The sequence below is a fragment of the Canis lupus genome, chromosome 11, assembly GCF_048164855.1.
Source record: "Canis lupus baileyi chromosome 11, mCanLup2.hap1, whole genome shotgun sequence".
Lineage (NCBI taxonomy): Eukaryota > Metazoa > Chordata > Mammalia > Carnivora > Canidae > Canis > Canis lupus.
Genome location: NC_132848.1, coordinates 26,975,408 through 26,992,994, shown reverse-complemented (window position 1 = coordinate 26,992,994; position 17,587 = coordinate 26,975,408). Strand labels below are relative to the sequence as shown.

The 17,587-nt window shown below is 38.3% G+C and overlaps 1 protein-coding gene across 5 annotated transcripts in view; it reads left to right on the top strand.

Moving 5' to 3' along the window:
• Positions 1-17,587, top strand: part of XPNPEP3 (X-prolyl aminopeptidase 3) — a 75,309-nt gene that overhangs the window by 24,958 nt on the left and 32,764 nt on the right. For all 5 annotated transcript variants that reach the window (XM_072843807.1, XM_072843806.1, XM_072843809.1 and 2 more), the window contains 2 exons: positions 3,923-4,330; positions 6,822-7,024. In XM_072843807.1, coding sequence (XP_072699908.1) covers positions 3,923-4,330; positions 6,822-7,024 — 611 coding nt within the window. The remainder of the gene's footprint in view (positions 1-3,922; positions 4,331-6,821; positions 7,025-17,587) is intronic.

Here is a 17,587-nt window from a genome sequence, read left to right as displayed (position 1 = left end):
AAAATAAAATAAAATATAAAATAAAATAAAGTATAATATAATATAATATAATATAATATAATTAATATAATATGGCAGCCCGAGTGGCTCAGTGGCTTAGCGCCACCTTCAGCCCAGGGCATGATCCTGGAGACCCGGGATCGAGTCTCATGTCAGGCTCCCTGCACAGGCTCCCTTCATGGAGCCTGCTTCTCTCTGCCTGTGTCTCTGCCTCTCTCTTTCTCTCTGTGTCTCTCATGAATAAATAAATAAAATTTTGAAAAAAAGAGAGAAACTATGCATAGGTAAAACAACTAGACTGTTCTAAAGCAGTCATAAACTGGGTTAATAAAAACTCATAAGAGACACACAGAGAGGCAGAGACACAGGTAGAGGGAGAAGCAGGCTCCATGCAGGAAGCCCGACGTGGGACCCGATCCTGGAACTCCAGGATCACTCCTAGAGTCAAAGGCAGACACTCAACTGCTGAGCCACCCAGGCATCCCTAAATTGTACATTTAAATGGGTGGTTGTACGGTATGTAAATAATATCTCAAGCTCTCTTTTAAAAAATTGATCAGATAAATTAGAATTACCTGTTATAGAGCATTAAAATCTATTGGAGAAGGGTACCTAGGTGGCTCAGTAGGTGAAGTGTCTGCCTTTGGCTCAGGTCATGATTCTGGAGTCTTGGGATCGAGCTCCACATCGATCAGGCTCCCTGCTCAGTGGAGAGTTAGCTTCTCCCTCTTCCTCTAATAACCCTCCCCTCTCTCCTGCGTTTTCTCGATCTCTCTTGCTCTCAATAAATAAAATCTTTTTTTTAATCTACTTAAGAATTTGAATTTGATCTAATGGACAACAAAGAACCATTGTGTAGGTTATGAGTATGGAATGGACTGCTCATGATTTCTCTCCTTTATCTTTTCTCTTTAGTTGGGATTTTAATTATGAGAGTATATACTCATTGAAACAAAATTCAAATAATATTTTAAAAACACCTTAAAAAGGGACACATGGATGGCTCAGTCAATTAAGCACCTGACTCTTGATTTCAGCTCAGGTCATGATCTCAGGGTTGTGAGATTGAGCTCTGCGTTGAGCTCTGCATTGGGCTTTGTGTTGGGCATGGAGCCTGCTTAAGATTCTCTACCTCTTCCTTTGCCCTCCCCCAACCCCCCCACCCCCCGCTGCTGTATGTTTTCTCTGAAGAAAGAGAAAGGGAGAAAGAAGAAAGAAAGAAAGAGAGAGAGAGAGAGAGAGAGAGAAAGAAAGAAAGAAAAAGAAAGAAAGAAAGAAAGAAAGAAAGAAAGAAAGAAAGAAAGAAAGAAAGAAAGAAAGAAAGAAAGAAAAGAGAGAGGGAGGGAGGGAGGGAGAGAGAGAAAGAAAGAAAGAAAGAAAGAAAGAAAGAAAGAAAGAAAGAAAAGAAAGAAGAAAGAAAAGAAAGAAGAAAGAAAGAAAGAAAGAAAGAAAGAAAGAAAGAAAGAAAGAAAGAAAGAAAGTTAAAAAGAAAATCTCAGTCTTAATCCCCATAGATAACCACTATTTAAATTTGGGATTCTAAAAATAAATAAATAAAAATTAATAAAATTGGGATTCCTTTCCAATTCTTTTTTCTCCTTTTTTAGTTTTTAACATAATGAGATCATATTATTCATCTTATACTGTAACTTCTTCATATAGCCGTATTTCATGGCTATCTTCCCATACTTACATGTGGAGACTGGCTACTACAGGGAATAATAATAGTAATCCACATCATGGAGTCAATGTAAAGATTAAATGAATTGATGCCTGTAAGTAATTAGAATAGTACCAGACACATGAAAAGCATTCAGTAAGCATTAGGTGGTGTTTTACTGTTATTGCTAAATGTAGGCTGAGGGATACAGCTTTCATGAGTGATTGATTTAATAGTTCTTTTGCTTTGCAACCAAAAGTGAAAGCACATGTAAACTCCATTTCAGAGAGAAAGCATTCACCCAGCCACCACTGGGCTAGCAATTAGGCAGTCTGCTGGGTACTAGTATTGAGAACTAAATATAACACTTCATAACAGGTTCCTAACAAGATTTTTGTGGGTAGGCTTAAGGAAATCAGACACTCTTGAAATGTATGTCAAAAGTTTGTGTGTGCCTATATGCAGTTTAGTAAACAATCCATAGCTTTTATTCTTTTTAAAGATTTACTTATTTTAGAGAGAGTGTGTGCTCACCCAAGCAAGGGAGGGGCAGAAGGAGAGGTAGAGAAGAAGACTCCTGCTGAGCACCGAGCCCCATGACCCTAAGATCTTGACCTGAGCCCAAATCAAGAGTCAGAAGCTTAACCAACTGAGCCACCCAGGTGCCCTTGAATCCATAGCTTGTAAAGATTCTCTAGGTGATCTTCGTTCCTTAAGAACCACTTGCTTTGGGGCACCTGGGTGGCTCCGTTGGTTAAACATTTGCCTTCTACTCAAGTCATGATCCCAGGATCTTCAGATCGAGCCCCAGGTCAGGCTCCCCGCTCAGCAGGGAGTCTGCTTCTCCCGCTGCCTCTGTCACTCCCCCTGCTTGTGCTCCATCACTCACTCTTCTCTCTTTCAAATAAATAAAATCCTATCTTTTTTTAAAAATGTCAGTGTGCACAGAGGGTCTTTTTTCCTTTTCTGATTAGTAACTGTTAGTGTTCAAAGAATAAAAATGGTTGTTTTACAGTTTAGATTCTAAGGTAGCAAAACCTGATTTTTCAGCCATGACCTGCATGAGAGAAGCATCCTAGGAAGTCTTAGATCATACCTTTGAGTTCTTAACTTTAATTTATATAGTGTTTTTTTATGTTTTAATATTTTTGTGAACTGGTGTAAATTGTTAATGCATATAAGCTTGTGTATTTTTGTAAATAGTTTTGTGATTTATTTCTTGACCCATATGTAAATATTTAGAGTCTCATTTCTTCAAAACTTATTTGAAGCTGAGTTGTGGGCTTGGGGTTTTGTTTGTTTCTTTGTTTTGGCTGGGGGAGCGGGGAGAGAAGAGATTTTGTACTCCAATAATCCAGATGGAGATATCTTGTGGTTTAAAGCAAATGTCCCATTGAAAGCAATTCAAATATCTACAAAATTATTTCAGGTTAAAAATAATAATAATAATAATAATAATAATAATAATAATAATTATGCACTGGAAATTCAGAAGGAGATTTTAGCTCTTAAAATTGGGGGAAACTTTTTGACCTTAAACTATTGAAAACTTTACATCATTTAACAAGTATTTATCAAATGCCCACAATATTCCAGTTGTTATTCTAGGCTCTGGGAATAAAACATTGAACAGACAGACAAAAATCTATGTCCTCATGGAGCTTACATTCTTTTGGGAAAGTCACACACAGATAATATGATCCTTCTCCTCACCTTTTATGTTTATACCTCAGGTCAACCTTAATTATATGCCTAACAATGCCTTTCACATAATAATGTTCAATAAATATTTGATTGAATGAGTAAAAGAATGAAAGAGCTCCTAAAGGATCATGATCTTGGTTTTCCAGCAGGACCACATTTTAACTGTCATTTCTTCCAAAATTTTTATTTATTTTTTTTATTTTTATTTTTTATTTATGATAGTCACAGAGAGAGAGAGAGGCAGAGACATAGGCAAAGGGAGAAGCAGACTCCATGCACCGGGAGCCCGACGTGGGATTCGATCCTGGATCTCCAGGATCGCGCCCTGGGCCAAAGGCAGGCGCCAAACCGCTGCGCCACACAGGGATCCCTCTTCCAAAATTTTTATAGTGGAATAGAAAATTTGAAACCTGGGTCATCTCCATACTTCCCCATGTGCTGAAGAGATGTTATAAATTGAAGAAATGAACTTGTGTGTCTCTGTTTAATAATAACCTATCTTTAAAGTACTTTGGCACTGTATAAATGCAAAGCATCACTGTTATTTGTCATTTCTAGGAGAGGTGACGCCAGGACTATCTCAAGTGGAATATGCACTTCGCAGGCACAAACTAATGTCTCTGATCCATAAGGAAACACAAGACCAGAGTGGGACAGACCAGACAGTGGTTCTGCTGTCCAACCCTACATATTACATGAGCAATGATATCCCCTATACTTTCCACCAAGACAACAATTTTCTGTACCTGTGTGGATTCCAGGAGCCTGATAGCATTCTGGTCCTTCAGAGCCTCCCTGGCAAGCAGTTACCAGCACATAAGGCCATGCTTTTTGTGCCTCGGAGAGATCCTAGTCGAGAACTTTGGGATGGCCCACGATCTGGCACTGATGGAGCAATAGCTTTAACGGGAGTAGACGAAGCCTATACGCTGGAAGAATTTCAACATCTCGTACCAAAACTGAAAGGTAACAAATGGGAACAGAAGTCAAATCACAGGACAGATTTGGAATTAGCCCTTCCTTGCCTATGTAGACAAAGTTCTTAATTTTCTAAAATGATTAGCTCATAGTTCCTTGAGCACCATGAAAGGAACATAAATCTTTTCCACAAGACTAAGATTTCATTTATTCAATTGCCAAGTCTTTGTTAAATTATTCATTCACAGAGACTGTTAACCCTCCTAGTTTGAAATCCCAGAAAAAGAATTTCTTAATGTGGAGGATGAGCATGGGTCACTCTTCAAGATTACTGATCAGTCCATTGACTTTTGACCACTGCTTATATTACTTCTGCCAACTCTTCAAAAAGAAGCACTGTTCTCAAAGAATGATTGATGCATCACCAGTGTCAAAATTACCTGGTGACACATGTTAGAATTACAAATGTATAATAGATATTGGAAATGTAAAATCTTAGGCCCCCACTCCATACCTACTAGATCAGAATCTGACTTTTAATAGGATTCTCAGGTGGTTCATATAGTACACAGTTGAGTCCATGCCCCTCAAAAGAGTCACTTTCTCTACTTTTATTCTGTTAAAATTATAATCATAATTATGGGATTCCTTTTCTGGAACTTTGCAGAACCTACACTATGTTATAAATTATCTTTAGTGATTCTTGTAAATCTACAGCTCTTGAAAGCAATTTATTTTTTGAAGCGTCCAAAAGTCACTTAAATTTGGTAAATAAAAAAAAAATTGGTAAATAAGATAGATGATCAAGTTGGAAAGTACTAATTTTAGACAAAATAGCATATGGTTATAAAATTATAGTGTGATTTTCTTAGATGGTTTATAAACCATTTCTCAAGTCAGTTTCTAAAAGAGAATTCCAAAATTATTTCCAGTGATCATGGGATTTATTGGACTTGTTTTCTGCGAAGACTGCTTTGCAAGAAAATACTTGAATATGAAGTTCCAGTATGTTTGAATGGTTTTCATTGCTTTATGCAAGTATTTTCTATTTTACAGAGATAATTATCTCAGCTAAATTAGTGGAACTTTTTTATAACTTCAAAGTCTTCATAAATGTAGGACACAGAATCATTTTCCTTTTTAGCTTTTTGATTTTTTGAATTAGTTGCTAGCTGTCCTATTCGACAGTGTAAATTTCATCAACTCAGTATTGTTAAATGAAACCTTACCCCGAATTTATATCTCAAAAGACTTCTAATTCACCATTCTTAATGTTACTAGTTACTAGATAAAAGTAGCAGGCAAAGGAAAAAATTCATAAGTTTAAAAACCCAAAAAAGTAGGGATATGATTTCATACACTGAGAACAGGTAGTAGAGGTGGTTTCACTGTTTTAAAAGTACAATTAAATTTCTGTTAAAAATAGGATTAATGTTTGATTGTAATATACATTTAAAACTATGTTTATTTTAAAATGAAAATATTTAGGAGGTTGTATCACTAATATATAGCCAATCAAAATTTGTAGGACTTTTCCCCTCTTCTGTCCCAAATACTTTGTTTTTTTGTTTTTTTGTTTTTTTTAAGATTTTATTTATTCATTCATGAGAGACACCCAGAGAGAGGCAGAAGGAGAAGCAGGCTCCATGCAAGGAGCCCGATGCGGGACTCAATCCTGGGACTCCAGGATCACACCCTGGGCCAAAGGCAGGCGCTAAAACACTGAACCACCCAGGTGTCCCTGTCCCAAATACTTTGTATAAAACATAACAACCCCTTAGACTTCAGTTGTTGGGAAGGCTGCTTATAGGCCATGTCAGGAAAAAAGAAAGGGATGAATGGAAACCAGCTGTAAGTGGGAACATCTTCCTCATGAGCCTTCACATAAGTGTTACATCTCAGGCACATATAGACCAGTTCCTTGGGTCTCTAGATTTAAAAAGAGAACTGTAGTTGTCTAATGAGAATATATAGCAGATGGGAAAGGAAAAGGGTTCCCGTTAAGTGTGGGTTAGCACACACTATCCACTAGAGTGTTTCCATAGCCATGAAGAGTTCTCCTAAATGAGATGAAAGCCTCTTTTCACTAACACAGATTGGGAAGAAAGGGAATACTTTTAACCAGGAGGTCATGATCTGAGTACTTTTTTCTGTCCTCCTGTGTTCATTTATTCAACAATCCCTCTAGTTCAGTTATGATGTGGAGTTCTTTAATACTTAACAAATGATGAATGAGATCTAAGCTGGAGAAAAAGCTTTAGTCCCATCATCTACCATCTTTATAAGGAACACTGAAGTTTGGGGGCAGAAAAGCTGTATATTCGGTGTCAGAATATATTGCCATTTGCAGGGAGTAGCCTTTCCAGTGATATATGATCAAACCCTTCAGTTGCTTCAATCCTGAGAGAGTTTTTGTTCAACCCTCCAGAGTTCTATGCCACAGGTTTTATAGTTTTGACTCTTGCTCAAGTCATTATGACAGTTGGCATTTCTTGTTTTTGTTTTATTTTAAATTTATTTTTTTGCTGCTCATTTTAAGATGAGACAAATATGGTCTGGTATGACTGGATGAGGCCCTCTCACGCACAGCTTCACTCTGACTACATGCAGCAGCTGACTGAGGTCAAAGCCAGGAGCAAGAATAAAGTTCGGGCTGTCCAGCAGCTGATACAGCGTCTCCGGCTGATTAAATCTCCTGCAGAAATTGAGCGAATGCAGATTGCTGGGAAACTAACATCACAGGTATGGTTCCTACCAAAAAAGTATTTTCCAAATTAAAAAACTGAAGTTCTTAGGGTTTGGTGGGCCCCTTAATGTCCTAGGAGATGAGCATCCACCTTCTATTTTTCTATTTGGTGAACACGTCTAGAGACTTGGTCAGTACCTTGCAAGGCTAGATAAATCTGCCTTCTTGAATCTTTCACCCGTGGTTTTAGTTGTCTCCTTGGAACAACATAAATTAATTCATTGTATTTTCCTTATGATAACTAAAATCATGGCAGCTAATAAACACAGTTTGATTTCTAAAGAAGACTCAGGACCCAAAACGATAGGGCTTACAAAATTTAATTTATTCTAGGAAACAGATATAGTACAGCAACAGCTTTAAAGGAAGAATATCTTTCACTGTCAAAAGCTGTCTCACAGAAAGGGTCCAGAGAAGCCAGGTTCAGGCCCTTGTCCTCCCTCAGTAAGGGTGGCAGGATGCATTTTCTCTCATGGATAAGGAGCACAGATAGATGTACGCACAGAATGCCGTGGAGCCAGGGAACCCAAAACGAAATCTCAGCTAGGAATTTTGCCTATTTGGTCATATTGGCATATTCCTGCTGTACAATAGCAAAGCCCTTCAGAGAACTCACAGTGAGACAAGTACAAACCATTAATCTCATAAGACTAATTTGCCATTTTTAGCCATTTTTAAGTATGCAGTTCATTGGCATTAAATACATTCCCAGTGTTGTCAATCACCACCACTGTATATCTCCAGAACTTTCTCATGGTCTCCTGTTGAAACTGTACCCATGGCACACCTGGATGGCTCAGTGTTTAAGCATCTATCTTCTGCTCAGAGTGTGATCCGGGGATCAACTCCTACATCAGGCCCCCTGCGGGGAGCCTGCTTCTCCCTCTGCCTCTCTCTCTGTGTCTCTCATGAATAAATAAATAAAATCTTAAAAAAAACAACAACAACAAAACTATTGTACACAAAACTATTGTATACAAAAAAAACTATTGTATACAAAACTATTTTGTATATAAAACTATTTTGTATATTGCACATTAGACAATAACTTCCCATTTCGCCTTCCCTCTAACCCCTGGTGACCACCATTTTATTTTCTGTCTCTATAATTTGACTATTTTATTTTATTTTATTTTTTAAGATTTTATTTATTCATGAGAGACACAGAGAGGGAGAGGCAGAGACATAGGCAGAGGGAGAAGTAGGCTCCCCCACAGAGAGCCCAATGCAAGACTCGATCCCTGAAACCCAGGATCACAACCTGAGCCGAAGGCAGACACTCAAACTGCTGAGCCCACCCAGGTGCCCCTAATTTGACTACTTTAGGCACCTCATATAAGTACAGTCATACAGTATATGTTCCTTTATTTCTGATTTGTTTCATCAAGCAAAATGTCTCCAGGATTCAACATGCTGTGATATATATCAGAATTTCCTTTCTTTTTAAGGCTGAATAATATGCCATTTTCTGTATATGCATCATTTTATTTATCTGTTCAAGTGTTGACAGGACATTTGGGTTGTTCCTATGGTTTTGATTTGCATTTTCCTAATGGTTAGTGATGTTGAGCATCTTTTCATGTGTTTATTGCCCTCACAACATCTTTAATGAGTATGTTTCATGTTGTGCCTTGACCAAAGTCAGTGCCATGCAAGAATTCAGCAAAACAGCTCAAGCTAATTTCAGGAATTAACCCTCCCAGAGCAGTCCACTCCCATAACCCACTGTCCACTCTTTTTTCTAATAAAACAGTAATCCCTAGTGTGATATCTTTACTTGCCTTACAATATCTCATAATCAGATAGATAATCAAAATCCATATGCAGAATCCAAACATTTACAGTATCCAGTGTGGGGTTGGTATGCATTTAAACAGGTAGCTGAACCACCCATTTATACTTTCCCATGTTTTTGTAACTGTATAATACTTTTGCTTCTTGGATCTATAAGTGTCCATTCTTTATGGTATATATCTACTAAATTATTAATCTATCATTAATCATCTCTAAATACTTCTCAGACTAGTTTGTCTCCAAAGGGATAATGTCCTGAGATAGCTTTAATTCAGTCTCCCTCTGTATTTGATCATTAATATCAGTACTATCCTCAGTTTTTTAGTATCTACAATATTAATTTTACTTATGCCTCCCTGTTATACCATATAGCAGTATTATTGTAGTTACAGTATAAATCATGGTGTAGGTGCACTTTCGTGGCTCAGTTGGTTAAGCATCTGCCTCTTGGTTTCAGATCAGGTCATGATCTCGGGGTGTGAGATTGAGCTCCATTCCAGAACTATTTAAGGTTCTCTCCCTCGCCCTCTGCCCCTTCTGCCCCACATTCATGCATGCATGCACGTGCTCTCTCTTCCTCTCTCTTTCTCAAAAAATATCATGGCATAATTATTTTTTTTAAAGAATTTATTGGAAAAAAAAAAGAATTTATTGGGACACCTGAGTGGCTCAGTGGTTGAGCATCTATCTGCCTTTGGCTCAGGTTTTGATCCTAGAGTCCTGGGATCGAGTCCCACATCAGGCTCCCTATAGGGGAGTCTGCTTCTCCCTCTGCCATGTCTCTGCCTCTCTCTCTGTTTCTCTCATGAGTAAATAAATAAAATCTTTGTTTTAAAAAAAAAATTATTTGAGAGAGAGAGCATGTGCACAAGCAGGGGAAGGGAGGCAGAGGGAGAGAGAGAAGGAGACTCTCAGCTGAATGGAGCCCAACACCAGACTCAATTCCAGGACCCCAAGATCACAACTTGATCCAAAGTCAGATGCTCAGCTGACTGAGCCACTCAAGTGCCCCTGCAATCTTTTCTTTTCTTAAATACAATGTATTATTTCTCATAGGAATATAGATGAGAGGCCATATCTCTGTTTTTTCAGGATTTAAAACATCTTGAGAACATAACTAAATTCCTTCTCTAAGGTTACATGGTTTGACAGATATTAGTTTCCAGTAAGGAAACCTGCAGCAGAACCCATTAATCTACTACAGGAAGCACTCTAGTCCTGTTTAAAATCTGTCCAGTACAGGGGTGTGATCTCACAACCCTGATATCATGATCTGAGCTAAAATCAGGAGTTGGATGCTTAATCAACTGAGCCACCCAGGCACGCCCTTAGTAGGTCTTTTCTAGCAGTATGTCTTTACTCATTAAAAACAAATATGCCTGGGTAACAGTCTGTTGAGTATCTGACTCTTGGTTTACGCTAGGATTCTGATCTCATGGGTTGTTGGATCAAACTGTGTCCTCAGCAGGGAGTCTGCTTGAGCGATTCCCTCCCTCTGCACCCTTCCCATGCCCCACCCTCTGCGAGCATGAGCACTCTTTCTCTCTCTCAAAATAAATGAGTAAATCTTTAAAAAAACAACAATAAATCTGCCTGCCCAAATACTCCTAAGCAGCAACTAATTCCACTAAAGCTCTTATTTCATATGGGCTAACAGCAGAAATGTCATTTATTACTAACTGCTTTTCTTCAATTAGGAAGTACATTTGGTACTTCAAAAGTGTTAATTCCCCAGGCTTAGATCACATGAGTAGTAGTCACTCCTACATAGACTTTGGTTTGAGTGCTTTGTAGCACTTCCCATAACCAAACAAATTTCAGAATTCTCAGGAATGTGGGCCCACCAAGATGTACCTAGAATTTATCCTATATCAGTGATCCAAGTGTCCTAGTTGTTCCTCCTCCTCATGCCTTTTCACCCACAAAAACAGGGCAAATTGCTATTTTTACATATATAATAGTAATTTGACAGAAGGGATATGCAGTAGGTAATATTCTACCATCATATTGTGAACCTTTTTAAAAATCTATTTGTTTATTTATTTTTTAAAGATTTATTTTATTCATGAGAGAGACAGATATAGGTAGAGGGAGAAGCAGGCTCTCCATGGGGAGCCCGATGTGGAACTCGATCCTGGGACTCCGGGATCATGCTCTGAGCTGGAGGCAAGTGCTCAACCACTGAGCCACCTAGGTGTCCCTGTTTGTTTATTTATTGAAGGATTTTATTTATTTGAGAGAGAGCACGAGCAAGGAGGAAGGAGCCAAGCAAGGAGAAAGGAGCCGAGGTAGGCAAAGAAACTGACTCCATGCTGAGCAGGGAGTCCCACATGGGGCTCCATCCCAGGACCTTGGGATCAGGACCTGAGCCAAAGTCAGCCACTTAACCCACTGAGCCACCCAGGCACCCCTCTGGTACTTTTTAAAACCATCATCGTGATTAACAGTATATGATGTTAATTTAGATTTTTAGTCAATGTTTTTCAAATTCAAACTGCTAAACCATTTTCCACAAGTAGCTCCTCCATAATAGATCCATCCTGTGAAATGCGAATCAAAAAGCACTAACATATTTGCATATAATCATAGGGCTCCCATTTCTTCATCCATTTGGAGGACATAGGTCACTCTGGGAAGTGTATTAATTGTTCAGCTCTCTTTTTGGCTCTTCAAGAAAGGAGACTTTATCAGAGTCCTTTGCTCCAGTGGGCTTCTGAGTCAAAGCTAAAAAAAAAATAATATTCTTTTCCTGTAAGCATCTCTTTAGGCACCAAAATTATGGTAGATTTTCCCTCTTGTGGTACTCATTTATTGGCTCCCTCCCCCTCAGCAACAGTCTGGCCTTTATTCCTTTTTTCATCACTAATTTTAACCCACACCTTTGCCCCTACAGTAGAATTTTCTGGTTAGTCCTTTGCCAATAATAGGGGGATAGATTGCATATGTACAGAAAAATGGGACTGTACTGTTGGCAACCAAGGTAATTTTTATTTGAGCTTTAGTGGGGACCAGTGGTCTCTGTCATTGTTTAGTGCATTGCTGCCTGGCTTGAGTTCCTCCATGTCCATTCATTTCATGGACCTTCGTTGCCATTTCCAGAGAACGAATTAGGCTGTTAATGTATTTATTCCAATTACCTTCAAACCTTGGCATTGAATTTCTTTGGTAAGCATCATTATGGCTTGCCTTGTTTTGTCCTCAGAATTTCCATAGAGATTTCCAAAGGGCAGTGGCCCCACAAGTGGAGATCTTTTACCATCCAGTTCTGTATGGCCCACTTGTTAGACCGATTGCAAGGCAGTTGGCAGCAGCCTAGGATGAGTATTTACCTAAATAGCAAGACTTCTATTTGTATCTAGTTCTATCACAGGTAAGAATATAATATAATTCAGCTCAGTGGACCAACTTATTATTATTACCTTCTTCCATGAGGATTTTACTTTCTGCTGGACTCAGAGCACATCTTTCCCATACAGAATGACTCTTAATTCTGAAACTGCTTCTGTAAACCAGACCAATTGCCTGGCATCCATGGGGCAGTTGGTCGAAAGAAGAGTCTCAAAGAAAAAAGACTCATAAATATGAGTCTATCCCATCTGCTAGTAGTATGCTTTATATAGTGCATTTCCATTTTATGATTAAGCCTCTTTGGACATTGCCCTTCTTACTGGAATGTTTTTCTGACATCAGCAATGATATGATGTATTTCAGGACTTAATTTGCTCTTATAAGTCTTTTAGGTATTAGGGCTATCTCAGTAAATGCCCCAAAATAAATCAGCAATTGTCTTTCAAAAGACATAGAGTGGAAAATAGCATCTAATAATATCTTAGCCCCAAAGCCCAGAGGTCATCTTGGGGTAGAGATTATGGCTTTTTTGGAAATTCCAGTAGGTATTAGCAGTGGCTGACACTTTATAACATTATTTCAGCATTAGGATCATATGGTCCTAACATGATAGCTTAAGCCATAGCCTTTTGCAGTTCTAAGAAAATTTTTTTGTTAAGGCCCCTAACCAAATAAGGCCTTTTCCATTGTAATTTTATAAATTGGAGCCAAGAACATCCCTAAATGAAGTATAGTTTTCCTAAAAGTCAAATATGTAGAGTAGGTATTGTTCAACCTCTTTAATCTGAGGGTCAGAAAGTGATAACAATTTATTCCTAGTGGTCTGTAATATGTCTTAAATTGCTCCAACCCATGTAATCTCTCCAAATTCCATAGTCTGTGTGGGGCCCTGGATTTCTAGCAAGGTTAGTCAATCATCCACAATCAGTCATAGGACTTATGACCTTAGTAAAGTCGCTTTTAACTTGATTTACAATTTCAGATAAAAATAATCTGGGGGCACCTGGGTGGCTCAGTCAGTTAAGCCTCTGACTCTTAATCTCAACTCAGGACTTGATCTCCTGGTTGTGAGTTTAAGCTCTGCACTGGGCTCCATGCTGGGCTTGGAGCCTACTTTAAAAAAAGAAAAGAAAATAATAATACCATCAATATATTATATTGTCCAACTATATTAGATCCCAGTCTTGCCTTATCAGATTGTGACAATATTCAGAGGAGTTTTCATATTTTTGAAGTAATATTGGAAACCATTCCACGTGAATGCAAATTGTTATAGACTCTCACTGATGATTGATAACTAGAAAATTGCATTAGCTGGATCAATAGAAAATACTAATCACCTTTAGCTTGTATGTGTTGGATAGTGTGAACTGTACTAGAGACAGCTGAGGGGCAGCCCAAGTGGCTTAGCGGTTTAATGCCACCTTCAGCCCAGGGCCTGATCCTGGAGACCTGAGATCGAGTCCCACGTCAGGCTCCCTGCATGGAGCCTGCTTCTCCCTCTGCCTTTGTGAGGCTGTGTGTGTGTGTGTGTGTGTGTGTGTGTGTGTGTGTGTGTGTCTCATGAATAAATAAATTAAAAAAGAAAGAAAACTTCACCTTAAAAAAAAAAAAGAAAACTAGAGACAGCTGGGTATAGTTTTATTGAGCCCCCTATAGTCTACGGTTAGTGACCTGACTCATCAGCTTTCCTCGTTGGCCACACTGGCGTATTGCAGTGAGTTTATGGACACTAAAATACTTGTATCTGACGTCTCCTCATTTAGGATAGTGATTTCTTACTGCCTTCCAGATATCCAATAATGTTTCCAATTTATCGTCTCAGGTTAATTCTAAAGGCTCCCACCTTGCATGTCTGATGAGTACTAGATGAAGGGAGGATCCAAGCTACTCCTTTTTTTAATCACCTAGTAGGGGGAAGAATTTTTATTCAAACATTATATTCATATCAATTGTACATTCAGGTAAGGGAAACATTACAGCATCCTTTTTTTATCATACATGCCAACTTTTTTTTTAAGATTTTATTTATTATCTATCATTTATTGATTGATTGATTGATTGATTGATTGATTGATTGATTTGAGAGAGCACAAGCAGTGGGGGAGAGAGAGGGAGCCCGACAGGGGGCTCAATTCCAGAACCCCAGAATCATGACCTGAACCAAAGGCAGACACTTAACCGACTGAGCCACCCAGGCACCCCTTTTATTCCAACTTCTAACCAGACTTTAATTTTCACTCTTTTCACAGTAGCATCCCCACAATACCTTGAAATGATTCTGTCATCCCTAAGGGGTTCGTTTGCAGCCTTAGGCAATGCTGCATAATGTGTTCCTGTATTCAGTAGATCTAAAACAGTTTCTTCTCCACATCCAGCCATTCACTCACACATTTGTAAAATGTCTTGCATTCCCTCCCAGAGAGGACCCTGGCCTTCATAGCAATCTTCTTTTTCCATTATTATCTTTAAATTAAAAGCCTGTATTGTGACATCTGATAATTAGAATCTTTTTCTTTCTAAAGTCCTCTAAACTCAAGTAAATTGAATATATCTGCCTTGGGATTTTTTATACCCTGAGAAGTTTGAGGACAGGCAGTTACCAATTCTCTACCTAACTGTAAAATTATCAAAGCTTGGTAGCTTTCAATTTCTTCCTTTTTATATCATTTTTAATTAACCATATAAAAACTGAATTTTTTTTGAAGATTTTTTATTCATGAGAGACACAGAGAGAGGCAGAGACACAGGCAGAGGGAGATGCAGGCTCCCCCAGGGAGCTCGATGTGGTACTCAATTCCAGGACCCCAGAATCATGATCTGAGCCAAAGGGAGACACTCAACCACTGAACCACCCTGTCATCCCCAAAACTGAATTGTTTTAGGATCTGAATCGTTACTCCCCCCTTTGTTGTTTTCTTTCCATTTGCTATTTTCTTTTGTAAAATTTATATAGCATAAAGTTTAGTTTTTAAACCATTTTTAAGTATATGACTTAGTAGCATCAAGTACATTCACATTGTTGTACAACCAGCACCATTATCTGTTTCCAGAACTTTTTCATCATCCCAAATAGAAACTCTGTTAACTATTAGACAATAACTTCACATTTTCCCTTCCCAGCCCCTGGTTTTGATGTTATATTAAAAACAATTATTACCAAATCCAAGGTCATGAAGCTTTTCCCCTGTGTTTTCCACTAAGAGTTTTAAAGTTTTAGCTCTAATGTTTTGGTCTTTGATTCATTTTTTAGTTAATTTTTTATGTGTTTCTTAGCAGAAACATATGGGTAAATCTTCATGACCTTGGATTTGGCACTGGATCCTTATATATGATGCCAAAAGCAGTAGTAACAACAACAAAAAAATAAATTGGACTTCAACAAAATTAAAAAACTTTTGTACATCAAAAGACATTATCAAGAGAGTAAAAAGGTAATTTATGAACAATAGAAATGTTTGCAGATCTCTACCTGATAACAATCTAACATCCAGAACATATAAAGAACTCTTAAAACTCAACAACAAAAAGATGAATGTCCAACTTTATTCTTTGTATGTCCTCTTTCTTGTTGGATTTTATTTCTCCTGTGAAGTCCTAAACTCATTTTTATCTTTTTATTATCCATAGGAGGAAGTTGATATTAAAGATCTGAAACTAAAAAAAAAAAAAAAAAAAAAAAAAAAGATCTGAAACTATCTTTTTACATCCTCCTAGAGTCCAACAACAATGTCATATATGAAGTCCTTTATTACAGTGTCAGTCATAACCTAAGTAAGGAGCATCCATCCTATAACGGTGTTCATTTCCTTTATCAGATAGTCAGTGTAGTTCTACCTGCATCCACAGCATTTATGCAGCTTCAGGAGGCACTGACCATGTATATAACAAGGGAGAGACAGGGCAATTACCCTTCTATGTTGGGCCTCTCCCTTAATCCATTCTAGTAAACTATGGATTGTCACGTCAACCACATTGAGCCTCTAACAATTTCCCTCCTCTCAGCAGTATTTAAAGCCGGAGATACTGCTCCTTCATATAATTCTCAGGAGCCATCTTTAAAAAGAATTCATCAGTTTGTATCTAAATCTGCGCAGTGGCTCATTTCCTTCACTGAATAATCCCTTTCGTGATCTTTTATCCTCCATCATCAGTTTGCCCTACTTGAATTGGTTGTAGTGTGTCTCACAAGCTGATTTATCAAAAATTAAAGTGGCCTGGGTTCCTTTGGTTGGAGCTCCACCTGCCGGCCATGAAAGTGAAACTTCTGAAGGAGAGTCCCGTTGCTTTCAGCTAATACAAAGCAGCAAACACTACCACTAAATTTTTAACAGAACTGCCATTAATTTGCAATTCCCTTCCAGTCCATTTTACTACCTGCTAAAGTAAAGTTCAGCTTTTGTCAATTCCTGATTCCACAGATTTCAAAGTCAGTGCTAATTCAAACCAAGGATGGCTTGTCAGTCACCCAAGCTCATAATGGCATTTTCATCATCTTTATCAGAATCATTCTTTTTCTTTCAAAGTAATGCTTTAACCATATACTTAAGAATAATTCAGATATGCTGGAACAACTGGATATCCACATGCAAAATAACGATGTTGAATCCATACCTTAGGAAACCCAGGCTGGCTCAGTGGTTGAACGTCTGCCTTCAGCTCAGGTCGTGATCCCAAGATCCTGGGATCAAGTCCCGCATCAGGCTCCCCGTGGGGATCCCGCTTCTTTCTCCCTCTGCCTATGTCTCTGCCTCTCTCCTTGTGTGTCTATCATGAATAAATAAAAGTCTTCTAAAAAAAAAAACAAAAAAGAATCCCTACGTCATACCATGTACAAAAATTAACTCAAAATCAAAGACCTAAATGTAAGAGCTAAAACTGTAAAATTCTTAGCAGAAATGTAGATGTGAATCTTCATGACCTTGAATTTGGCAATGGATTCTTAGGTATGACACCAAAATAAGCAACATAAGAAAAATAGATAAATTGGACTTCATCAAAGTTAAAAACTTCTGTGCATCAATCAATTGACATCAAAAAAGTGAAGGCAGCCTACAGAATAGGAGAAAATATTTGCAAGCCATATATACAATAAAGATCTAGTATCTGGAATATGTAAAAAACTCTTGCAACTCAAAAACAAAAAGATAACCCAGTAAAAAATGGGCAAAAGGGCTACCTGTGTTGCTCAATTGGTTAAGCATCTGCCTTCAGTTCAGGTCATGATCCCGGGGTCCTGGGATCGAGCCCTGAGTTGGGCTTCTTGCTCAGTGGGGAGCCTGCTTCTCCCTCCCCCAGCCTTCCCCACTGGTCATGTGCTCGCACTCTCTCCCTCTCTCTCTTTCCCTCAAATAAACAAATAATCTCTTTTAAAAAATGGGCAGAGTACTTAAATGGACATTTCTCCAAAGAAGATA